General features: G+C 31.7%; 5 protein-coding genes across 5 annotated transcripts in view; 2 read left to right on the top strand and 3 right to left on the bottom strand.

The window, feature by feature from the left end:
* Window positions 1-1,574, bottom strand: part of LOC129790154 (microsomal triacylglycerol transfer protein) — a 3,903-nt gene extending 2,329 nt beyond the window's left edge. Inside the window, exons 1-3 of the mRNA XM_055827504.1 lie at window positions 1,367-1,574; window positions 344-1,134; window positions 9-159 (exon numbers count right to left, since the gene is read on the bottom strand). Of these exons, the coding sequence (XP_055683479.1) occupies window positions 9-159; window positions 344-1,134; window positions 1,367-1,412 (988 nt within the window). The 5' untranslated portion in view covers window positions 1,413-1,574. The remainder of the gene's footprint in view (window positions 1-8; window positions 160-343; window positions 1,135-1,366) is intronic.
* Window positions 1-16,203, bottom strand: part of LOC129791269 (uncharacterized) — a 22,560-nt gene extending 6,357 nt beyond the window's left edge. Inside the window, exons 1-11 of the mRNA XM_055829339.1 lie at window positions 15,188-16,203; window positions 9,925-10,078; window positions 9,585-9,709; window positions 7,766-7,876; window positions 7,444-7,691; window positions 6,925-7,041; window positions 6,611-6,840; window positions 4,814-5,038; window positions 3,387-4,719; window positions 2,755-3,324; window positions 431-1,079 (exon numbers count right to left, since the gene is read on the bottom strand). Of these exons, the coding sequence (XP_055685314.1) occupies window positions 431-1,079; window positions 2,755-3,324; window positions 3,387-4,719; window positions 4,814-5,038; window positions 6,611-6,840; window positions 6,925-7,041; window positions 7,444-7,691; window positions 7,766-7,876; window positions 9,585-9,709; window positions 9,925-10,078; window positions 15,188-15,343 (3,918 nt within the window). The 5' untranslated portion in view covers window positions 15,344-16,203. The remainder of the gene's footprint in view (window positions 1-430; window positions 1,080-2,754; window positions 3,325-3,386; window positions 4,720-4,813; window positions 5,039-6,610; window positions 6,841-6,924; window positions 7,042-7,443; window positions 7,692-7,765; window positions 7,877-9,584; window positions 9,710-9,924; window positions 10,079-15,187) is intronic.
* The window catches only part of LOC129790342 (clavesin-2-like), an 891,203-nt gene that overhangs the window by 307,520 nt on the left and 557,728 nt on the right, over window positions 1-25,955 (top strand). The window lies entirely within an intron of this gene.
* Window positions 2,084-5,183, bottom strand: LOC129790164 (integrin beta-nu). Its single transcript, XM_055827524.1, has 3 exons — window positions 4,814-5,183; window positions 3,387-4,719; window positions 2,084-3,324 (listed from the first exon to the last, which is right to left on the bottom strand). Exons 1-3 carry the CDS (start codon window positions 5,145-5,147, stop codon window positions 2,556-2,558), a joined length of 2,436 nt encoding a protein of 811 aa, XP_055683499.1. The 5' UTR covers window positions 5,148-5,183; the 3' UTR covers window positions 2,084-2,555.
* On the top strand, window positions 22,517-25,916 carry LOC129790337 (epidermal retinol dehydrogenase 2). The gene is made up of 4 exons (XM_055827815.1): window positions 22,517-22,753; window positions 23,227-23,344; window positions 25,146-25,430; window positions 25,504-25,916. Exons 1-4 carry the CDS (start codon window positions 22,610-22,612, stop codon window positions 25,914-25,916), a joined length of 960 nt encoding a protein of 319 aa, XP_055683790.1. The 5' UTR covers window positions 22,517-22,609.

The following is a 25,955-nucleotide window of genomic DNA, read 5'->3' as shown; positions in this document are numbered from 1 at the left end:
AATATTCTTCATACTCTGCGCATCGAGAATTCTCACGAGATCCTCCACTGTTGACTCTCTGAATACTTCAACTAATTTGACGGTTGTATAGGATAGTTTTTCAGTTCCAATATTTTTCCCAGATAAATCCTTTTTGAACTTTTTAATCAATTGAATTACCTAAAAATATATTTTATTAATTTGGTGTTAATATTTTAATTAATTTTCGATGAAAATTAAAGAATAAATAAAAGTGAAAGAGCATAACGTCCTTTGCATTGAAAATAGAAAAAAATATTTTTTTAAACCTTTTGTTATCGATTCTATTCATAAAACAATAATTGAAAAAATAGGTTCTACTTACATTTTCCATCTTATCGTTTTCCTTTGATTTTTCCTCTTGTTCATGGAAAATTTCAAATTTCTTAAAGTTCTTGTAATCAGCAAATACACCATCGAAGGAGGAAATTTTCTTGGATTCTTCATCATCTTTCTGAGCATTTAATTTCAGTGATAGACGTGAATCAACGGTGGCCCCAATGTCTCTATTTCCAGCTAGAGAAATCCGGAAAAATTCAACATTTTCGATTTTTTCAATAGATCCTCCCACATCGAGGGTGTATTCCGTGTTTCTTGCATTTGGTGTGATAATTCCAAGAGGAGTTTCCTTTCTTTGGTGAATATTTTTGTGATTTGTTGCACATTTAATCTTCCTCTTCACAAATATTCTATCACTTATCTCATCGTATGAAATGGAGCATTCACCAGCGATATCAATTTCTGTTTTTGAGCCACTTTCTGGGAAGAATTGAAACACCGAAGCAATGCCTCTTTTTAAATTTCTCATTGACACTGTATCGGATTCCAGTAGATAAATATTTGTTCCTTCTTCCGCGAATTCCAAAAGAAATCCCTCATCTACTGACTTTGGTAGTGTAAACAACTCCTTGCCATCTGCATGGAGTGTTGGTGCATTGAGGGTAAAAGCAAGAATTTTTCTTCCTTCTGCATCCCAGATTTTCTTCACTTTTACACTTGTTGAAAGCTCCATTGAGGAATTACTGGCACCAGCATGAAGATCATTTATAACAACAACATTACTGACGGTGTATTCATATTGCACTCCCAGCGGAAAAATTTTCCCAGATGATTGACCTAAAAAAATGAGCACATGCTTTAATATGCCGGCCGGCGAAATATTAAAAAAAATCCAAGTGCATTGAACATGAAGATCAAGGTCATGGGGTTATCAACACCAAAGTGCTCAGCTGATTAACATCATCGCATGCCAATGGAATCACTCGAAGAAATGGAATTGGTTACGTGGAAGTGGACAGTTAAGAATTTTCTTGCACATTTCTTTTACTTTCTTTATGATCACACCTACCTAGAAAAAGCAGCAGTAGAGCTGCAACAGCAACTAGTGTGTGCATTTTCTAAAACAAAATTAATTTATTGCACTGTATTTGGATTAATAAAAACACCCAATTTGAGACATTTAATGAACACGATCTCAGCACAGGATCGCAAAGAGAACACAACTAAATTGTGATTTCAAAGCAATGATGAGCGCGAGGTTTATTCTCCACACTACAGTTGTGACCCCGCATAATCGTCTGTCTGATGTACTCTTCACACTCATTAGTGTTAATGCGTAAGAACAGTTTAGCCGAGGGATTACTAAGTGGGGTATGCCTGTACCTTGAAGAAGCAACAAACCACACCAAAGCATAAAGCGGAAATTGTAAGAATGTAGGTACACAGAATGTGTAAAATGCCTCATACATTGAAATCGTTGGGTCGTATTCTGTGTTTCATGGTTTTGAGATCCACATAATAAAACATCCACAAAGAGAGGTTTAAAAGAAAATTTTATTAAGCAGTTAACGATTTAATGGATTTTTCTGAAAATTTTAATAATAATCTCTTAAGAATTACATTGTAAAGAAAATAGGGGATTAATAAAAAATATTAACACCTTTTTAAAAATTTAAGAAATAACTGCTAAATAAACCTGAAAGAGAATAACTAAAAGCGACTTACCTCATAATTCTCATTCTGTTCCAATTAGAAGAAAAGAAACCCAATTAAACGGCTTTTAAAATTTTCAAGTTAAAAAAATTTATTAACATTATAAAATCTTTTTGTCTAGAGAGTTTCTGGTACAAAGAAATGAAACTATATCTTTAAAATATTTTCTAAGCCACAAATTAATATTTGTTTTCTGTGGTGTGAACTTCGCGATCTTCACTTAATTGGATAGGACATATGTAATGCAAAAGCTCAAAATTAAGTATACATAATTTTAAGATTTAGATCATCTTTTAAACGTGAAAATTACCAAAAAAAAAGATAATTTTAGAATAAACTTAATTTAATATAATTTTTAATATGTATTAAGTATTCTTGTACCTTTTTGTACGTCTTTTTGATTTAATGAAAATACATAATTGTATGAAAATTCAAAGAAATGAAATAATAAATTTGAAAGAATATTTTAAAAAAAACTATTCAAAAAAATTAGAATGATACGGAAATTGATATTTTGCTTTGTGCCAATAATTTTTCCATTTTATTTAAAGGCTTGTCCTCGTTGGTGAGTCCAATACTTCAAAAGAAGGATCAGGAATAGATTGTCTATATTCATCCGGAACTTCAAATTTAGTTATTGGATTTTTGTAAATTCGATTTAATTCATGATATTCAGTTTGTTGGCGTTCTTCCTCAAATTTAGCCCATTCTCTGCGATCTTGCATTATATTGTGGCATTTATACGCAATTATTCCCAATAACCCAGCAACAATTGTCGCAAGAGCTACCATTACGGATAAATAGGCCGTATTTACGGGTTTGCAATTTTTCATATAGATTTGTAAAAATGTTTCACCATCAATGGTATTGTCGTAGGCAAATTCATGTCGACATGTTACATTTGGATTTGATTTTTCTTTTGTCGTCACAACGCATCGAATCTCATTATCTGGGGATGTCTGAACAAATTCATTGTGATACTCTCGACCATCTTGGGACGAGCAGAGATCTTTGACATTATTACAAATTTCTCCTTGTCTGCGATTTATAAGGCATAGCACGCATTCTTCGTAGAATAAACAGAGAGATGATTCTTCGGGACTTTCACCTTCGCAGAATTTTCCCATTGATCCTGGATTACAGACACATCGACCGCAATCACATTTACCTTTGCCCGAGCACTCAATACCTGTGTTTGGGGCATTGCAGACAGAATTTGATGGGCATTGACATTTATCTCCGCTGTATTCGGCAAAGCATTTGCATACTCCGCAGTCACAAGTACCATGATCTGAGCACTCTTTGCCTCTATTTCTGTTGGAAGAAAATAATTTAATTAGAGCTCCTGATAGAGATAAAGACCAAGAAATACTTACAGTGGACAAGCTTGGCAATCACAATACTTTCCATCTATTCCAGCATTGCAGTAGCATTCTCCGCATATGCATTGCCCATTATCTGAGCATATAGCTCCGTAGGATGTCTCATTAGTCCTAGAATCTCTTATTGGTATTCGACAGTTGTTCTCTAAGGCTTTGTAGCTGTCGAAATTGGATAGCTCACAATCACATTGTGAACCAGCCCATCCTGCTTCACAGATGCACATGCCACATTTCATCTCTCCTTTCATATTGCACAACGGGCTATTAGGTTCACCAATCTCTTCCGTAAGACACTCGCAAACATCCTCAATCTCAATATCCAGCACTAAGGATTCATCCGTGATGTGGGACTCTTCAATCCGAATGGTATCCTTCGTCCTACCATCCTTTGGCTCATCAAGTAAAGTGATATTGATGTAAAATTCATACATTTTATTGGTTTCTACATTGTCGCATCGTCTCTGTGCTTTTGGGTATTTGTAGTAGCCACCGCAGGTAGTCTCGTAATCCACACGAATATACGGTGGAGCATTGTCGAAGAATTCTACTTGCTTCACAAATTCCTTGTATCCATTCCCTACAAGCTCCAAAATATTTGATGAATCCATCATCAGTGTACCAACGCTGGACATCCCATGCAGGAGATTGTGAATCTGATCATAATGACTATGGACATCTCGTGTCACTGCAAATATCACGCTAACCTTCTCCTTCATGAGCGTTCTGTAGATCTCCTCGAGTGAAGGGTAGTCAATTTGCGTGGATGCCAAGTATTCTCCATCGTCGCTTAAATGGCACAATTTATCGTGCTTCTCCACAATTCCCGCCAACAAGCCATCACCGGCAAAATGCATTTGTCCATCAGATGCAAAGACAATAATTTTCCTCGCCCGCTCTTGCCATCCAATTTTCTCGCCACAAACTAAAATCTGCATGAGTGCATCGAGACCACCTTCGAGATTGTCCACGTTGCCGGTGACATCACTTGAATTGACCTTCTGCACAAAACTCTCAATATTTGTCGTGAAATTGAGACGATGTCGAAACCCGTAGAGTGGTTCACATACGTCCTTCTCTGGGGCACAAGGATTCTCCGTATACTTCTCATTGGGAAAGACAAATGGCATTTTGGGTTTATCGGCAAAACTCCCAAATCCTAGCCTGTAGTTTTGCGTTAATTCGTAGAGAGCTTTCGCTAAGCTTCCTCCCATACTAACGAGCGTATCCTTATCATCACGCATGGATACAGTCAAGTCCATCAAGTAGTATAAGTCCAGTGGATAATTCAGTGCTGGCTTGTAAGTCATTTTAATCGTTTGAGTGCGCTCTGTGTGATAAGAGACACATATACAATCATCATCAGCATAAAATGTTTGATCAAATACAACAAAAAAGCCAAAGAAAAAAAAATGAATAAATACGCTTTTGCAATTTCAATTTGATATGTTGCGGCTGAATTTGGATAGCATCAGGGTTGGATTTTGTAAAATCAACGTGATCGTCATTCTTTATGTAATTCACTTCATTTTCCCCATTGGACAGAATGAATTCCTCACGACATCCCGATGCAATTAGATCACTTTTTATCATACACCGCACCTTGCGCATATCATAATTGCGATCTCTACACCACGAACAGGATACATCTGCATAGAGGCAACCATTACAATCATTTTGGGAGACACAAATGGAACTACCGCCAAAGGAAAATTCAATGAAAATTAGGAAAATGCAGAGAATTAGAAGAAATTTCATTTTTTTCGGATGTTTTATCACTCAAGTCCCACGATAAACTGACTTCCCAGCAAATGGTTCCAATCACAAAAGTTCGATTGATAAGATTAAACTTACAAACACTGCGACAGACTTTTCCATGAATAGGGTGGTACTGTTTACATATTTCTTTTTTTTTATCCACTCAATATCATCGAAAGGTGAGAGGCGAAAGAAAAATCGAAGATTAAGAACTATTGACCTTTCTTGTATTGACTTCACCAAGACATAACTTCCGATGTTTTTTTTTTTAGGAATCACATCGATTTTTATTTCAAGAAAATATGTACATTATAAAGTCTCAGGAATATTTTTTTCTTAATTTACAAAACAACCCTTATTTTATTTGGCCATACCACATTTCTTAGAATACACACTACATACTCACTAAAATCACGTAGTACTTCTTTAACTATTTACAATGTTTAATCTTAATGGATTTCTATATATTAATTTTTCCAAATCGAGTTTGGCCCAAATATCCTTTTATTTATTTATTTTTATTTAAACTTAGGTACATAAACTAGCCTTCCATATAGTGTTTCATTCAGAAATTTTATTGAGAAATTGGTATATACCAGCCTGTTATATGCCCCAAACAACTATATTGCAGAAAAATATATTCTATGATGTTTTATGCTTTTCTGAGGAAAAGCTTTTTTGGAATGCATGCTAGAAATCATTAGACTTTATGTTTACCCAGAAAAAGCTAATTATAAGAACGGTTTTAACTATGTAGAAGAAAGGTGATATTTTCCTGCAGATGTGTTTAACATTTAAATTACTTAATACGGAATTTAACCCAGAAATTGTTCAATGTACTATATTTAGTACAAAAAATTTCTTTCATTTAAATTTAAGAATATTTATTTTCTTAAAAATCAATAATAAAAGAAAGAATGTAAGGTTAAAAATTCACTTTCAAGAATATTTCTGAAATTATTCTTTGCAAAAATATCAAAAAATTCCTGGGCATTTCTGGGTTAAGGCAACACCAACTAATTAATTTTATTTGATTCCCCAAAAAATTGTAGGTTTTGAAAAAAAAAAGGAATGAAATTTTATTGTTATAGTGATGTGCAAAATTACAAGTATTCGACAACCATAAATTACCTCACTAAATTTAATTGCTGATGTTGGTTTTGTTAAAATTTGCATCACAAAACAGCTAAAATTATTTTTTTATTGCATTTTTTTGTTTTTTTTTGCTTATCAATTTAAATAAATTGGAAAAGAGAAGAAAAGTCAATTTATTGCTTTTTGCGTTCTAAAAGTGAGCGAGCACTATTTTAGCATTTAACGATTTATATATTTTTCCCTTTTTAAAAATATATTTTTTTCTTGAAAGAATTATATTTAATTTTATGCTAAATATGAAAAAAATCAGCATGCAATGAAACAATTATTATGGAGGCAAAATATGTCACAGAAGAAAATTTCTCAATGAACCCTTTCACCCGTTGAGACTCTATGAACTAGAAAAGGTGATGTTTGAACTGTCTTCCCTTCATTATTATTACCCATTTGGCTGGTACCATTGCTGGTTAATTCACTTTTTCCAGATGAATTATTATTTACGGCCGACATGGATTCAGTCGAATGAAGACTATGCTGAGGTGATGCATCTGGTACGAGTCGCTTTAGGAATCCTGCTGTACATCCCCATGGAAAAATCCTAAAAAAAAATAATTTCGGCATAAGAAAATATTGCAAATTTCCTTAAATCGTGATGTAATGCTATATAAAATTACAAACTGACCATTTTAGAGCCAGCATAAATCTCAGATAGGAAGGCACAATAGCTAATTTCTCATTCCTCCTAATGGCCGCAATTATTCTGTCAGCTACGTCTTCTGATTTTAATGTTGGTACCCATCTGAAATGAATAATGTTTTTTACTATGAAAATAATTTATGCGAAATGCCATATTCATTAACTAGCTTCAAAGGTTTTTATTCAATACAACGAAATTCCGTGGAAGTATTGAGACATCTCTCATATTATTTATTTTATGTTTTAGCCAAAAAAAAAAGAAAGATTTGAGATTAGATTAGATTAAATGGTTATTAAATGATATTTAACTTTCATTTGAAAAGTTTTATTGTTGACCACGGTAAAGGGTGTTGAAATTGAAAGACTTTCTCAAAGCAACATGCGGATGATCGACTAAATTACGCATGTCAAATATGTAATTTAATGGAGTATGTTGTATAGGATTTCGTTACAGTTTAATTGTAATATTTTATATATGAATACAATAGAGTGGAATATTTCTTACCTAGAGTAGACATCATCAAACATTCCTGTTGCTTGAATAAAGTATGGACATATACAAGTTGTGTGAACTCCTTTAACACGCAGTGATTCCAATTCCAACCGGATGGCTTCGTCAAAACCAACTGCGGCAAATTTGCTCGAGCAATAGTCAACAAGTTTGGAAATTCCCACTTGTCCAGCTAGAGATGCAATCGTCACAATATGCCCATGATTATTTTTAAGCATTGCAGGAAGAAACGCTTTTGCAGTCTAAATTAAACAAAAATTTATGCATAAGTTAAAAAAAATATTTAGAAATAATTTTATTAAATGTAGAAACTTACCCAAAAATGCGCAATTACGTTTACGTTGAAGGATCGTTCGATTAGGTGATCAGGAGTATCCAAGAGTACTCGACCAGACACCACACCGGCATTATTGATGAGTATTGTAATCTGAAAATTGTTTTATAATTAAAACAAATTAATTAAATCACAAACAAGTAGTTGTTTATAAGCTGTATACGCAAATTCAATTAGGATTTGACAACTTAAACTTTTTTTTTACCAAATAAGGTACTCAAATTACTTTCATTTTTTCCGACTAAACAATCCAATTGATTTCAAGTTCATGGGCATATTTGCCCAAACATTAAACAGAATTTTGAATAAAAAATCTACATAATTTTTACTTCATCAACTTGACAAAATTCTTTGGGGGTTAAGCTGGAAAAGGCACTATGGTAAAATCTATTCATTAAATATTTGACATTATCACACGGATTAATTCACGTTATACTCGCAAAGTTTGCACAAATATGTTCCGTATGTACACATCTAATCTAATGAAATTCCTTTAGTTAACAAAAGATTTTTTTTTATAAATAATATCTTAACATTTACAGACACAGTCTGTTTGTTTTTTTTACGGAATTCCGTGCATAACTTCCCCACAGACGGATTTAATCTTATCTAGAGTTTACTAAAAGCTGTCTTAACTTACAGATTTTACTTAAAACAAGAAGACAAAGATTATCTATATCTAATTCAATGGACATATGCATAACAATTTATGCCGTAAGATTTTAAATGTAAGTTGTTGTAGGCTCTGTTTTGTTTTTCATGCGTGCACTGCACAAGTACATAAAGCTTGATGTTGCAATCTTAAGCATTTTACTTTTATTTCTGATGGTATTGGCGTGCGCCTTTTCTGGTTTTGCTTGTTGATTTTCTTATATACCAACGTCCGACTCTTGCATTCACTTTTGCAATATTTCTTATACTCAAAAATTCCAATCTATAGCTTATAATAACCTGGTAAAGAGCTTTTGTCGCTTTTGTATACTTTATAATTTTCAATTGAAAGGTTTTCTTCATAATTTTTGGTGTATTCAATTTTTTCCAATATGTATTTGATTATCTCGCAATTGCAATTCAAACCGCCTACGGGATATTCCCATATCTAGAAATTTCAATTAAATTCACATAATATACCCACGTGTCGTCTATATAACATACTTATTTTTTTTAATGATTTTAATTGTAGAAAAAAGTCAAAGCATTATTCTCATTCAGCGAAAGTTGTATAACGCATTTGATGATTTTGGATGGTGCAAGAAGCTTTTTATGCGAGTTGGTCTTTTTTTTTTTTTATTAACAATCTGTTAGCAAATGCACTGCAAACGAGATATTGTCCCACTTCTCATTATTCAGGTCAAGATTTTTATTATAGTGAACAAGTTGTATCGCTATAATTGCTGCATTTTAGTCTTATCTAATCAATAATTAATAAATATATATTTGTTTTGATTTAATATTTAGCACAAATCAACACTTTGAGCTAAATTCTTTGGAATGCATCTTTGATTTTATTGCTTTATGCCGTACAAATTGTATTTATTGACGAAGAAATTATTGACCATCCTCAATATATTACCTTAATTACTCATTTATATATAAACAGACGTTAAATACCTGCTGCATACACATACATACGAAATATTACAATGAAGACTAAAATAAAACAAGGTCGAAAATTACGCAAAAATATGTATATGTATTACTGTATGTACTCGCGAGGTAATTGTACATAAAAATGTCACTTGAAAAAATATTTGTCTATCTCAATAGTTGAAGTAGCATCAATACGCCAATTTTTACTTACATCACCAATTTCATTTCGCACTTGATCAGCTGCTTTGTACACTTCTTCCCTTCTTGAGATATCCACAACATAACTCTTGCAGTGACCTCCTATTGACTGTACGAGTTTTGTAGTTTCATCTAAACCTGTGAGAAAGGACAGGAAAAAAAAATTAGTATAAGTTGCAAATATATGATAAGTAGTTGTATAAATAAAATTGTAAAATAACTACAGATTTGTAAAAAAAAAGTGTTCAGTTCTAAAGGGAAGAAACAGAGCTACCATTAAATGAGAAAAAATCATAGCAAAAAACTTTGTTTTTTTAAAGATTGATTTTAGTATCGTCATGTTATATAATTACCGTCTGGATTTATATCCCAAAGTACAACTGAAGCACCATTCCGTACAAGTCTTAAAGCTAGCAGTCTTCCAAGTCCTCCTCCTCCTCCAGTCACCAGAGCTATCTCACCTTTGAGACTCTTTTTTGGCATACCAAATATTATAAAGTACCAATCCTGCAAAAGAGAAGAAAAAGAAAACATTTAGATAAAATTTAAAAGTTTGATTGATTCTCAATTTTAGCAGTGATTCTTTTTTTTATGAGTTTTTATGGCCCTCATTGTAAGTGGAAGGAGTGTTTTATTTAAAAGCTTCTTTTGGCAACTTCTAACACTTATCAACAAGAAAAAAAAAAGATTAAATTTTGTGAAAAACCTAATTAGGCTTGGACTTGGTACCTGTACAATGATAGTCAAATTAAAGGCTCTTTCGTATAACCTTGAACTGAAGAATTTTATAAATTACCCATTACACGCGCTTCGAAATTCAATGCACAAAAAAGGGAGGGGTGTATTAAATAAACAAAAAATTACACGCGGACATGGATTAATTTTTCACACATGTATACTAATGATTTATTAACTAATAAGTGAAGAATTTATGGTTCTGGCACGTCAGGACAAAAACATAGTGACTGGTTCAACCAGATTCTTGGACATACTTCACTTGTGAGCTTTAAGAGCTTGTCTGTATCATCTCATGAGGTTCTTCTTTCGTTTTTTTTCTAGGCGCGTTTAGACAGTAACCTTGAAATGCTTTAATTGAAGAAAATTCTTAAGACAATGGAATCTTTCTTTTAATTACGTAAATCACATAAAAGCGTAAAGAGGAAGACGTAAACAGTGTGACGGAATTAAATTAAGCTAAATTTCAGTTTTTTTTTCTTGATATTTGCCGATGAATATCTACTTCATGTTATGTTTCATTATGTTCTTTACGTGATAAAAAAACCCCAAGATTTATTTCGTTAAAATATATGTCTATTAAATGATTGGACGACTTTCAATTAAAGTAATTAGTTACACGAGCTGTATATAACTAAAAAAAAATACTCCGCTTATTCTCTCGATTCTGTGAATATTCTGTCTTCATTCTTACGTTTTTTAATGTGAGTTGATAATCCTAAATATTCTGTTAATTTGTTCAATTAGAAAATTCTATGTCATTTTTTGCGCATTTCATTACTTAAACAAACAGGCATCCAAACTATTTAGGTAAGTAGAATTATGTCTTAATAATTAGTAAAATAATTTGCAATTTCTAATAGAATTTTTTGTAAGACATTAGAAATTCAACATTTTTTTGCAAGAGTTTGAAAAGTAATTCAATTCTGAATCTGTTTTTTTTAGAAGCATCTTATCCCTGTGAGCGGAAGAGGAAGTAGAATTGAAAAAAAAAACAAATAAAATTTCAAACGTAATTGGGTTTTGAGACATTTCTTTTTTGTTCTAGAATTAATTTTAATTTTACTTAACTGACAAAAAGCTCATTTATGGTAAAAACTTTCAAAATTTTACTGTACAAAGCTCTTTTCCAAAGTCAAAAGTAAACAATAGAACGAGTGAAATCCTTATAGAGCACTCATTATAATTGTTTAAACCTTCTTTTAGAAATGTGAATGACTTATTAAAATATTTTAAATTATCAAAAACCATATAAGGCAGAATATAATAAATTCCTTTAATTGCACTGTGGAAGGAAGGAACTAACACCTTTTGCTACATATAATATAAACAAACAACATATCGCCATCAATTTGTCGTTTCAGTGGCTATACATGATTAATACTCTATGCGCACAATGTCCTTGGAATATATGCAAACATACTTTATGGCATTCCAGCCAATTAGCAAACTTCACGCAATACTTATCATATGCTTGATTAGCTATAAGAAGATTATGGTAACACCAACTATTTCGACATAATTGTTTATGCACATACAATACATTATTATCATCTCTTATTCTCAATACGCCTGCATACTTTTAGCTCTCAAAATGAAGCGAAAATTATTAATCCCTGACCACAGCAACTTGTGAGAAATTGCATAACTCGGGTCTTTGATCTCACACAATACAAACTTGTAATATATACACAGTATGAAAACATATAAAGTATGCACTGTACATTATGTACGAGGTGCGAAAAGTAAATGTGTCAACTAGTCGCGAGAAGTGCAACAAACAGTGAGCATTTCGTGTGAATGTAGATAGATCATCTACTCATGACTCTTATATGGGTTGTGGAGGTATGTAATTTTTTTTTTAATTTTAATTAAACATGAACACTACTTCACTTTACAATGCTCTATGAGCATAGGCATGCGTGAAATGAAATGTGCTCAACCTTATGGTAGAACGTGCAACATGAATTCAATATAATATTCAATTGAAAACCTCTGGGTAGTATATAGGTATGTCGTGTAGGTAGTAGGTCAGGTACAAAGCACATAAATACTCATTGAGCATCTTTAACACCACCAACACCACTCTTTCCCCGATGAATTTGCATTAGAAATGGTCGACACTGGAGAGGAGGCTCCGCGTGTTTGTATATTTGATTTGGCAAAGAAATTGCATAATATTTAAATTTTTGGATGCTATTTGGAATTCATATTTGATCTGTCACCTTGGCCGTAAAACAATTTCATCGACAAATTAAATAATCTTCACTTAACATTCAACCATCCTAATTTCACAAGATCCAAAAACCTCTGTGACATTGAACTTGGTTTTGCTTTTATATATACGTAATCCTAATTTTGACTCACAATTTTCATTTCATTCAACCAAAAATGCGCTAAATTTGCATTTTGACACACTTGACGATTTCATTTACAAGTTTTTTTTTCACCCATTAAGAAAGACAAATTTGAATATTTGTTCATTAATTTATTAGAGGAGTTATATAAATGGTTTTGGAATTGCTATATATACAAGCTTAAATTTCCATAGTTCCGGTACACGCGTGAATTTGAAATAAAGAAGAAAAGATTTACTACCATTAGATGCACTGTGTTACAAGAATTTCGTAATATTTCGTTACTTTTTGTGTAGATTTTCTTTCTAAGAATTTTATTTTTACACTTCGATAGGTTTTAAAAAATTCCTTTAGAATATTAGTCAATTTATTTCTCCTGCGATATATTGCAATATATATATTATGTGAATATTAAAGTACATATGTATATGCAATCTAAAGAATAAAATACATAAGAATTTTTAAAAGTCAGCGTAATTAAATCAAAAAGACTTCAAGGAAGCTGAATAGAAATGTTTCACAATTTAAATATAAGAATATTAATAGAAAATCTTATACAAAGATGGAATTTCAATGATCCAGGAAACAATAGATTTCGGACCATGAACTATTGATTACTTATACCGTGTACCAAGTTGTTATTCGGTGTTATCACCGTCAAATACTTCACAAGATAAGATTAAAAATGAAATATATCAAACCAGGAAGAGGGACAAGAAAAGCAAATATATATCGAATGTTGCCTCAAAGTTACCTTCATGGAAAAATATTTATTCCTAAATGCATTTTTACCTATTTTGGATTTTTCCATCGTCAATGAAATGCATGTCATATTTTTTGTAGGTTTTTTTTTAAACCAAATTGCAGACATTGAATCAAAATGTAGTTAAACTGGTTCTTAAAAAAATTACACGTCTCTGTACAAAGTTTTATATGCCATTGTGAGCGCAATGAATTGACACAGTTTATTGAATATACTTTCCCTACGTGCTTTATTCCTTCTTTTGCTAATTTTGATGTTTTTTATTGCAATCTTTTTTCTTTCAAACCTTAACACGCTATATACACGCGATTATATATAATTTCTAAGTATATATATATATGGTACATAATATTTTATTATAGAGCTGAAATTGCGGTAGAGGAAAAACCATCAAATAATTTGAAAAAAATGCAATAAAAATAAAATTGGATATGACTGTAAGACAATAAAATAATTGAAAATTACTATAAGAAAAAATTTCGCTTTTTTTGTCTCATATGTGCTCATAGCGAGCATTATGAAGTAGTGGTGGTATTGAGGAAATTCTCAAATGATATAGAAAATCTATTGAGTTTGTTATATTCTTTGTTGCAAGGCTATGAATTTGTTGAATTTTATTTAAAAAAAATGTCTTTGTTGATTTTGTTTATATATTTCTATTAATTTGATAATTTTTCTTATTTTATTACTACCTATATATTGTGCTAAATATATATTTTTTAGTAGAACATCTGTGTGACATCCATAAAACCCACTCAAATAATCTATAATAAATTCACAAAATCGTTTCCGACATGCACACGTTTATCACTGAATAATTAAAATAAATGTCTCGTCCATTTATGCATTCGAAAAAATCATGCTGATAGATTTAGATAACCCTGTCTTTTTATTTTAAATTAGTTTAAATATGTATAGAATTTGGCAAGAAAAAGTTCCTTATAGCCGTATACTGTTAAATGTAAATTAACATAAATATTTCCAGGAAATTTTTCAAATTTCCGTGAATTCTAATTTCAAAATTGTATAGAAGAAAACTCAATTTTTGACATAAATTCTTGGAAATTTGCACAATAAGTTGTAAACTTTTCCTAAAATCGAATTTAAATGAATTTTATGAATATATGATTTTCTTATATAGTTTTTATGAACTTAAAGTTAACATAGAAAATTTACCGAGTTCATTAAATATAGCACAAATGAGTAAATTTTGGCTTAAAAACTTAATTTCATATTCTTACTACGTTATGTGTATTTTGTAGATATCTTTTTTTTTTCAATTAAATTGGTAGCTATGGTTATTGAAAATTCTTTCTAAAATACATAAAATATACATTTTGGAGGCTAATAGAACTTTGAATTTGTCAAGGACCACGGATTTCATAAAAAATATCAAAATATTGTTCATTGCTATCATTTGCAATTTTACCTTTCAAGTTAGGAGAATTCAGAGGAAGTATGAGACAAAGCCAACAATTTCGGGTAATAAAATCGTAAATCAAACATCTCTAACATCAAGCTTTGTAGGTATTAAAGACTCTACTACGAGAGAGTCCCAATTGGATTAAAAAATATATATGTATATCGCAAAAGTGAAATCAAACAGAGTAGAGTAATAAAGTAAGAAACACGAATTCTGCAATGAAGCAAAAAATTTGTAATACCCACATTAATGATACATAGATTGGATATTTGAGCAGATGTTCCTATATGTACAAATGTTAGATAGGTGTAGGTAGGTATATAATAATAAAATTTTACCTGAATGCAATATCCCAGTGAGACAAGAAGGAAGACGATAACGTCGACAATTGTATAAATAGCCGTTCTCAGCATACTGGCAGCCTCTGATGACGTTGATGCTGATTTTTCATTGAAAGTTTTAGATGGTAACTGTTTTCCGCTACTAGCGGTCATTTTTCACAATTTCACTTTCACTTGTGCAGATTCATACAATTGACAACAACAATTTCAAGAGGAGTTTTGTTCAAAAATGAGGAATTACTCTCTTACATACAAATCTTCCGTGTGGGTATTCAAGTGTAATTATATAGTTTAAGTTTCTTTTTAATAAAAACTGAACCAAATTGCAAACGGTTTTATTATTACTGCGAAAGAGAAGAACACAACATTTCACTTTTTAGCCATTCAGAGAGCAACTTTGCAAACGGAGCTCTCGTGGTGTGTATTACAAGATGCACGATTCAGGCTTTTGCACTTTTGCTTTCTTTTGATGTAATACCTCGTCTAAGTTTATGGAGAAGAAATTAATGAATTTATTTTGCAAACTTCCTCTACTTAAAATCCATTTGATGCTACGTACGTATATAGTGTTGCAATATGCACTAAAACACTTCACTTAAACTCCCCTAATTTAATGTTGCAGCTATCTATGCAGTGTGTACTATATATGTATGTAGGTAATTTTTCCTTCGGGCACTAAATCAGGCAAATATATAGCATTTATTGCAGTTGAGTTCATGAACTCTTTGCGAAAATTTCTCCAATATAAAGCCTAATTTCACACGATGCAACTTGATACTTGCTTTCACACTTTCCTTTGCTGTGACTGGAAGTGCAGCGTGCAGCACCGAAAATACACTACCATCGCAAGACACGGCTCTGGGTGAACTGGCCAGAAGCAGGCGAATTCAGACGCGCGAAAGCTGGTCCCACCGCAAATCTCCGCGAGACGACGGCCAGCAAAACTGTTTCGAATGGAAGTTCCATAATATAAAATAGTACCATTTGCAGGCAAGTCGTTTCTTTCACACCAACAACCTAAGCTCCCGCAATAGAAGGGGAAAACGTAAAAATATCGAATAGCACTAATAGTAATAACCACCGCAACGTGTACTTACAAAAAAAACAGCACCAACCGAATAAAAAAGAATAACCCAATATGCCATTGAAAATTACACTGTAAAATTTTCACTTATTCCATTTCTTCTTTTTTTTTGGAGTAGGAATTTGATGGTGAAATTAGACATATGTAGGTAAGTTATCTTGCAGAAGAGATTGTGGAGCATGAGCAACTTTAACGTAATATCTTTTTTTTATGTATGCATTATGTATAGCTTCTTCTATGTATGATCTCGCGATCGCTATTGCAAAAAATCGTGCGATCTTGCGATTTTCTTTCTGTGACTGCACTTCACCGCGATATCTCTCAGTCAATCACGTTTTACGAATAAAAACAAAATAATGATTCTAATCCATTTGCCTTTCGTCTTACCTGCGTATCTGTGTATGGGGAAACCAATATGAAATGATTTAGAAAGCTAGCATTTCTGTTAGGGCTAAAAAAAACTGCGTTAAGAAATTCATATGGAGACGCCTGGTTTTTACCTGGCGCCTCCACTTTTAGGTAAAAGCTCCTGAATGATTTTTAGCAGCACTTTTCTGGATTTTTAACTAGAAATTAAATTTTAACTTATTTGTATTATTAAAGAAGAGAAAATGAGCATAAGATGCATAAGGGAACGTGGCTCAATTCAGACCTTTAAATGTACATTTTCAATGAAAGAAAAATATTGTTAAAACTTTTAGTTTACTTTCATAAGTTTTTACATTTGAAGTATTAGCTCGGTTTCAAATAATAAAGGGTTCCAAAAATAATAAGGTAAGTGGTCTGAATCGGTCTACGTTCCTCTACAAATAAAACATAATGAATTTCTCTTTTTCCATTTGCGATATGCTTAACTTATTACACTACAGCTCTAAATCTTTAAGACTCGAGAACATTCTATTTTCTTTCTCTTTCTTTCCTATGTAAAATATTCAGCATCAAGCGCTTTAAGCTGTATTAAGATAAAGCCGTTGATGTACAAAAAAAATTACAAAATAAAACGTAATTTGATTTTTTCTTACAAATCCGCAAACCACAAAATACCTTAATTTATTTATAATCTATATAATAAAGAAAGGTCTCTCAAAAATATGGTGTCTGTTCAGCTATGCATTTCTACACCGTTGGTCCGATCGTGATGAAATTTGGTACAGAGACTACTGATACCAGGCGGTTTTTACCAACGGCATTCATTTTCCCCCCAGAGCCCCCCTTCACATAGCCCCCATATAAAAATCACGCTTTTTTGACTACTTTTTGAATTCGGCGCCATAAATGTTGTGTGAAATTCACTTTTTCCCTTTGCAATATCTGTTGGAGATTTTTTGTGTGGCCCATCTATATAATAAAGAAAGGTCTCTCAAAAATATGGTGTCTGTTCAGCTATGCATTTCTACACCGTTGGTCCGATCGTGATGAAATTTGGTACAGAGACTACTGATACCAGGCGGTTTTTACCAACGGCATTCATTTTCCCCCCAGAGCCCCCCTTCACATAGCCCTCATATAAAATTCATGCTTTTTTGACTACTTTTTGAATTCGGCGCCATAAATGTTGTGTGAAATTCACTTTTTCCCTTTGCAATATCTGTTGGAGATTTTTTGTGTGGCCCATCTATATAATAAAGAAAGGTCTCTCAAAAATATGGTGTCTGTTCAGCTATGCATTTCTACACCGTTGGTCCGATCGTGATGAAATTTGGTACAGAGACTACTGATACCAGGCGATTGTTACCAACGAATACATTTTCTATTGGACTTTTTTCATCTCAATTATTTTCTCTATATAAAATTTGCGCGAAGCGCAACAAATCCCCGCGAAGCGGGGCGAGGTAAATTGGAGCGAAGCGACAATTTACCTCGTTTGTATATATATAAGTAGATTTTTTGTAGTGTTGCAGACAAGACGAATATATCATAAAAAGTATCTTTTCAATCCTTTTTTTTTTTGTAGGCAACGTTAGAAAGAGAAATACGCTAATAAATTTCTCATTAAATTGTATACCCAGCAAAAATCACAAATTTGATGGTAAACTCGAGATGTTAGCGCAAGAGAAATAACTAAAAATTTATTGTAAAGTGAAAAGAGGTTAACATGCGACCTTGGCTTGTGGCTGCGCGTTCATCGTCATTTTCAAATGAAATCTCGTCTCCATAAAATTGTGATTGAAATTACTTTTGGCCTTCGCTGTAGCTTTTTTTTCACCTCTTTGCGTTAGAGTTTAATTTGATTGAATTGAAGTAAAAATTTTGCTTCTTACCCAATGTGCTTTGGGGCGATTATTGCTAAATTCATCTGGCATTTGCAACAGTGTACCTTTTGACACGATTGGAGAAGGTGGCAATTGCGCATGAGCCTTTTTTGTCCCTTGCAGACTGAATCAACTCAATTGGAGAAGCTTATTGAGGTGGAAGATACATATATAATATTTATACATATAGATAAATTGTTTTGTGTGCACACGCTATACACAGTACCTACCTCAAAAAATGACATAAGTTGGTGTAATATTAGACATTTTTAGTGACACTGCCTGAGGCTAAATATATTGAAAAGAAAATCCCAAAATGGATTTCTAAGAAATATATTTTCATTTTGTTAATTTTATGACCAACAATAAGGAATGACTATTTTTTTTACTGCCATTCAATTAAAATTCTTTATTTAACTTCTTCATTATGAAAAGGAATTTTTTCTCAATCGTACCGACGTGTTTTTATGTCATAAGTAATTCACATTAAATAATAAAAGTGCTTGAAAACATTCTTTTTCTTTTTATAAAAGAAAATAACAATACTATAGCACATTGAATGTAATTACAATATAGTTGTAGTTAAAAAAGTAGAAGTTAATAGTGATTTTTTTTAAAGGAAAATATGAGATCTCAAACATTCAAATAAGATATTAGGCTCTTTGTATAAAATATCGTTTCAGCGTCTTTTCACACTGTTTAATAATAATAAGATCCTGAGATGTCATTAAAGCGAGTGGCATAATAAATTTAAAAGATTTACTGATTTACAAAAATTTCGTAAGCTTGTCAATGTATAAAATATTAGATTTTAACTTTTTAGGACAAAATCTCAATTCAATTTATAGGCGCTAAAGCAATAATTAAATATTCAAGATGCGTATGCAAAGCTTATGTATTAAAATCAAAAATGAAAATTTTATGCTTTATTAACAACTTACACCTTATTATAATGATTTGTGTGAAAAATCATATGAGAAGCTAATTTTTCAAAATGAAAATATCACTTCAATGCCATCTTTATGGTCTTTGCCGGAGCTTTGAATTAATTTGCACATCAATTACCGAACTTTTTGCTTTTTTTTTTGCTTGAAGACGTTTATTCAATCTTTTTGTTTACTCATTACACAGAAAATGGAATGCAGTAAGAAGATGGTATTGTTTTACTTGCGTTCCTAAATAAGTTGACCTTATAATCAAATATGTGCTTCTGTGAGAGTATTATTCATTGTATTCATGGTTAAAATTTACAACAAAATTGGAATCTGTGGTTAAACAAATGTGTACAGAAAACCCACACGGTATATACCTAACTATTACCAAACTGTTGAACCATCGCTTGACATTCCCTATTTTGAGAGAATATTGCAATTGATGCGACTAAAATGAATAGTAAAAAATAATTAATCATCTTCATATCTTTTTTGTGTATCTCATTTTTTTTCTTACAAATTGAATTTAAGGTTGTAATAATATATTAGAGAGGCTCTATTGAGAAACAGAAAATACGAAAGTTCTTGTATTACAAGTTCAATGAACGTAATTTGAAAAGTTTTTAACTTTAGTACAGAAGAAGGTTTCACTGTAGAAATTTATAAAAGTCCTCGTGTTACTCAAAAGTACATTGCTGATCTACATTGCATACGCATTACACAATTGATTCGTGCAAATCTTACGCAATAACTAATAGAAAAAAATTTTGAAATAATAGTGCATCTTGTATTGCTTTCTTTATAAACGAAATGGCTTAAGAAAGTGAGAATTGGAAATTTTTCCACTTGATGAAATTCAAAGATTAATCAAGAAAAAATATTCTCGGTTTCTTCTTTGATTTATCTGCTTTATTCCTTTATTTATCATTAGACCATTTTCGGGACATTTTTTAAAGAACCCACTTTAGAACAATTCTTTACAATTGCACTGCTATATGCGTTGCAATGCGAACTTTCATAAAGTTGTTGTGATACTAATATTTTTGTAAAGTGCAGAACGTGTTGTTCGTTAAGACCTTCAAAACGACATTTTTTTCTATACTTATCACAAAACGTTTTGCATTTATGTCTTGATATTCCCGGAACGTTATCTTGCATTTGGGTTTATCCATTGAATCTTCTTGTGAGAAAAGATGAGTTTTCTTAAGCTACTTTTTTGGGTTTTAAACAAAACTTGCAGAAATATTAAAATATTTTAGTCATTTAAAATTAATTAGTGGGTATATCTACCTATTATTTTCCAATTAAATTGTTGGTTTTTCATATAAAAACATTTTTGTATATTTTCTTATAGAGTTCATCGTATCATAATTATAGAAAGGTCGTACAAATATAGGAAATTATGAATTTTTCACAAAGAAAATTAATTATTATTTTTTAATAAAAAGGTTTTTATATTCGATTAAGGCTCAGATTAATAAATAATTCTAGCAAGCAATTTTCTCACATAAATGTCAATCGTCCATTTAAAACATAAAGATAAATCAAGAACCAGAACTTTAGAACTTGCTTTATAACTATCTCAGCCATTGGGAGTTTGATTCGATTTTTTTCCCTATGTTTTCTATTCATCCACTATATGAATCTTTACTTATCCTAATCATTGGTATATTCAGGATCATTGACATAAATCACACAATTAATCGTATTCATCGATCAAGAAAACCATGAAATCGTTGAAGTTTTAGAAGGAATTCTTGAAATTTCAAGAATTTCTTGATCGCTGAATACGACAGAGTGTTCAATCTTTAATGTTCGTCAGTGTAATAATTTGTATGGCGCGTAAATTCATTCATCCACCTATCACGGCATAGTGAAAGAATGTTTTCATTGCGACTGTGCCGAAAGCTATGCAATACATATTTTCCAATGAAAATTAAAAAATTTCATGAATTACAAAATTATTAACGACATTTCGGTATGTTTAATTAACATTGAGTCCTGAAAGAAGTTTAGGAATTTATTTAAAATATCCTAAGCTAACAATAATGTAAATACACAAGCATATTATGATCACCAGGCAAAGGAGCATAAATTACAAGCTTACTCCTCATATATATATATATATACATATACTTTTCAAAATAAATTACACACATTATAGTCATTACAAAATTCTTTAGTGCAAATTATGTACATGATGATGAACACCAATGTTTCTATTTTTTCTTACAGGTTTTTGAAAATGCACTTCGGTCGGTTAATTTGCATAGAATTCAAAAGAGGGAATGGTGCTTGCATAAGCAGTATTGGCAAGTCATAAAGTTTCGGTACAAATAAAATGCTTTATCCACATATTCATATTTTCATCTTATGCCCAAATATGAGGTGTATAAAAACATCCTCACGTTTGAAGAGTTTTGTTTACTTTTTAATTCTCGGTAACTTTCATTTACTACAATACGATGTGCAGGTACGAATTTCAAAGAAGTTTCGAAAAATCAGAAATTTTTGAATTTCCTCCTATTCTTATCCTGGAAATATTATTTGTTAATTGAGGATCGAGAAAGAGCAATGAATTCTGATGAAAAACTGATCAAGATTTAGAAAAGATCTATAGTATACAGTAGACTCTCGTAATACAGTCTCAATCTTCAAAACGAAGAATTAAGGGTCTATTGCAAGTTTTCTATTCTAAGTCAGAAAAATTCATATTTTTGCAGAAATGAAATTATTAAGTTTTGTAATGTTCTTAATACTTCCTCTATCCTTTAAATGTTAAGGCTGTATTTTCAACTTTTAAGCAACAAAGCTTTTAAGAATTATTTGTCAAGAAAATATTATATATTCTAAATTAATTTAAAAACTGGGCAAAATTCATGTGAAAAAAAGTGCCACTCCATCAATCCATTGAAACACCTTTTGCCATGTCCCCTCTGCTAGATGAGAAGATAAATTATTTTCCAAATACGGCCCTCGTTCATGAAAGTAAATCCAAAATCACGTCAACATTTCTCCACGCCGTGAGTACAAATCAGTTAGATCTCCGCCTTAGAGCGAAGTGGAAGTGAATTGTGGAGAAGAAATTGAGAAAAGTAGAAAGAGCTGAATTCATTTGACGAACCTTTCCATCTTTTTCAACGGGAAAATTATGGCGGAACTTTTATATGAAAATCGTGTTGAACATATTTTCTTACTTCTTTGGGATCTTATTGTGTTCTATGTGAAATCATTCATTTACATCTGTGAAGCTTTTTACCTAAGTTTACTACCGACAAAATTTAGAAATTTAAAGGTACAAATTTTACTTAATTTTCCACTCCAAACATTCAATGATAAAACGCATAATATGGTCTGAAAAAATCTAATTGTACTTTCACTACATAATTTATGTTTATTTCGAAAGTTTTTCTCTGTGAGTGTTCTAGAAATTACTTTTTTTTAACTCTTTATATAACTTTTTCATGCGTTTTTTTTTTCAACTACTACTTTTACTTTAAGATTTCTTCTTCCGAAACAGTTTAGAGAAAAAATATAGCTGAAAGTTCATAATCATGAAATCAAACAAAAAAAGTTATTATTATGTATATAGGTGAAAAAGCTTTGAAATATATAGCGAACCATCTCCATAACAAAGACGTGCTGTTTTAATCAGATGTATTTAGCACCAGGAAAATTTATTTGATTGAGTCCAGTATTTTGGTCATTAAATATTTAGTAGGTACACATTTTTTTATGTGTTTCTAATCCTAAATTTAATTTAAACAGGATGTTAAAAATCAAGTTGTGCTTATTACCGGAGGTGGTGGCGGCGTTGGAAAATTGCTGGCATTAAATTTTGCAAGACTTCAATCTCGAGTGATCATTTGGGACATTAATCAAGAAGGTAAGTAAGCAAAAAAGCAAATTTAGTTACTCCATCCTTAACAATGTAATTATAGGTAAAAATTTTCTGTGAAAATTATACAAAGGAGTTTATTCGTGTTTGTGTGGAAAAACCTTTTATTTGAGAAAATAATCACTAAAGAAACTTTTCATTTTCCACTGATGTGATCTGCTTAGAAAATGCGAAAAAGTTTTCATGAAAAATACAACCCTTGATACAACCAATGACATCATAAATTCCTGATGATTTAAAAGTTGTGTCCTAAAACACAATGTGTGACGTCATTCTTTGTACTTTTGGACAAATCTTTGCACTATGTTTCTAGCTGAATAATTATTTATTCAAAATTAGGTCAAAAGAAGGAGGAATAGTTAAAAAAAAAATAACGAAATAATTCTTATTTTTCCAACAATGCCTCAATATTTAGTACCTTTCGCCAGTATATTAGTAGATGTATAATTTTCACAATTTCCACAAAGTTTCATTGTTACACTGAAGAGACAGAATAATTGCAGAGGTACTTGTGAATGAAGTACCTGCACATTCAAAGAAATTTCTCTTTTCAATCTTTTCAATGAGCCAAAGCACAATCTCCTCAGTTCATTCACCCTTCTACTACATACTACAGTATAGGTACATAATGCTCGCACAATTCCTATGATTTTAAATGGCAAAAGTGTGTATTACTAAAATAAACATTTTTTAGTCACAATTACTACTTTCTGAATTTTTTCTGGAATTTTTTTCCACGTCTGAATTAATGAGATGTGATTTGAAATAAAATTCAACTGTAGAGTTTGGAAGGAAAAATCAAAGCTTTTTTGTTTTATGTTTCCTTCGCAAAATGGGACATATTTTCCGTTTACACAATTATTATTTAAATATTGTCATACTACACGCTCTTTATTCCCATCAAGTGTTTGAAGTTGAAGGCATTGAGCAACAATTAACTCAACTCAACAAATAGAGGATTTACCTCTCTATGGGTAAAGAAATCTTTTTTTTCCCGTAAAATCTCATGTTTGGAAGACAAAAGAAAAATTATTTTCATTTTATGCTCCATTAATTTGTGGGAAAAGGAAGATTGAGTGAATTTTAAAATAACGAAAAGTAATTTATGATGTCATAATTAAATTAACCTTGACCAAGGTTTTTTCTTCCAACGTTGCAATGAAAATAAAATTTTAACATAATGATATGATAATAAAATCTTTGAGAGAAATCTCGTCGGTTTTTTTTGGCAAAATGAATCAAAGATATGAGAAAACCGGTTAACATTTTTAATAGCTCTCCTTCCGCGAGTGTTCCATTGAACTTGATATGAACGCACGCGACTTCCTGTATTTTGTATGCAAAGTAATTACATTGCAATATGCTCATAAAAATTACATCAAATTATGTCTGTCAACGCATTGCGTAATAATATTCAGCGTATGTATTAGTTTCTTAGTATAGTTTCTTGATTAATAATTTGCGAATTTTTCAATAAAAAGAATTTCAAAAAATTTCCCATTCACCTACATTTATTTATAGATAATTGATGATTTAATAGAAATAAATTTTAATTTTATAAATGCATCTTATAGCTCATAAATAAACGTTACTCTTTTCCTTATAAAACGTATACCTATAGTGAAAATAAAATTGCACGTGCATAGACCACATAAAATTTCATCTTATTGCGGAACAACTGTGAGACTCTATAGTTGCACGCATCACTGCTCTGTACCAACTTTCACATTCACAAATATCGCATAATAGCAATAAAAATATTTTAAATTCATTTTATTAAATTTTGCAGCTATAAATTCAACGATTGAATTATTGGCGTCTGAAGGATATTCATGCAAAGGATATGTCGTTGATTTGGCAAATAAGGAGAAAATCCAGCAAACTATGAAAATAGTTCGTGAGGATGTGGGTGCTGTGCAGATTTTGATCAATAACGCCGGGACGGTGTGCTGTAAGCCACTCTGGGACCTCCAGGAGAAGGTCATTGAGAACACATATGCTGTTAATGTTCTATCGCACTACTGGACCGTCAAGGGATGCCTGGACGATATGATTGATAATGGTGGACATATTGGTAATTTAATTTAGCCCTTGAATCTTTGAAACCTTTTTTATAAACTAAAATTCTTTTGAAAAAAAAAAAATAGTTACTGTTGCATCAGTAGCCGGCTTATTGGGCACATATGGTTGCACGGATTACAGCGCCACGAAGTTCGCGTGCATTGGATTCCATGAGGCTCTGTACACGGAATTACGAACGCATGGTCATGATAATGTGCACATGACCCTTGTCTGTCCATACTACATCAATACGGGAATGTTTGCTGGCGTTCGACCACGATTGATGCCAATGTTGGAGCCTGAAGCCGTTGCAGACGCCATTGTTGGTGCTGTGCGAAAAAATGAAGTAAACTGCGTTCTTCCGGACAGTGTTAGATTCCTTCTTCCGCTCAAACACTGGCTTCCCGCCAAAGTATCCTGGGAACTAATGGCTCGCGTTATGAAGGGACCAAGCTCAATGATGCTCTTCAAAGGACGTGGACGTGTAGCAGCTGGATAAAATGATTTCCTTGCAATAATTTAGTATTTTTATGTATCA

This window comes from Lutzomyia longipalpis, chromosome 2, assembly GCF_024334085.1.
Source record: "Lutzomyia longipalpis isolate SR_M1_2022 chromosome 2, ASM2433408v1".
Taxonomy (NCBI): Eukaryota; Metazoa; Arthropoda; class Insecta; order Diptera; family Psychodidae; genus Lutzomyia; species Lutzomyia longipalpis.
The sequence above is the reverse complement of the archived record's forward strand: the minus strand, read 5'-3'. Positions and strand labels throughout refer to the sequence as shown.

Coding starts and splice junctions, on each gene's coding strand:
- LOC129790337 (XM_055827815.1), top strand. CDS start 22,610: ATGGCGGAACTTTTATATGAAAATCGTGTTGAACATATTTTCTTACTT. Junction 23,345..25,145: donor TTGGGACATTAATCAAGAAG/GTAAGTAAGCAA, acceptor TAAATTTTGCAG/CTATAAATTCAACGATTGAA. Junction 25,431..25,503: donor TGATAATGGTGGACATATTG/GTAATTTAATTT, acceptor AAAAAAAAATAG/TTACTGTTGCATCAGTAGCC.
- LOC129790164 (XM_055827524.1), bottom strand. CDS start 5,147: ATGAAATTTCTTCTAATTCTCTGCATTTTCCTAATTTTCATTGAATTT. Junction 4,720..4,813: donor CAAATTGAAATTGCAAAAGC/GTATTTATTCAT, acceptor CTTATCACACAG/AGCGCACTCAAACGATTAAA. Junction 3,325..3,386: donor GATTGCCAAGCTTGTCCACT/GTAAGTATTTCT, acceptor TTCTTCCAACAG/AAATAGAGGCAAAGAGTGCT.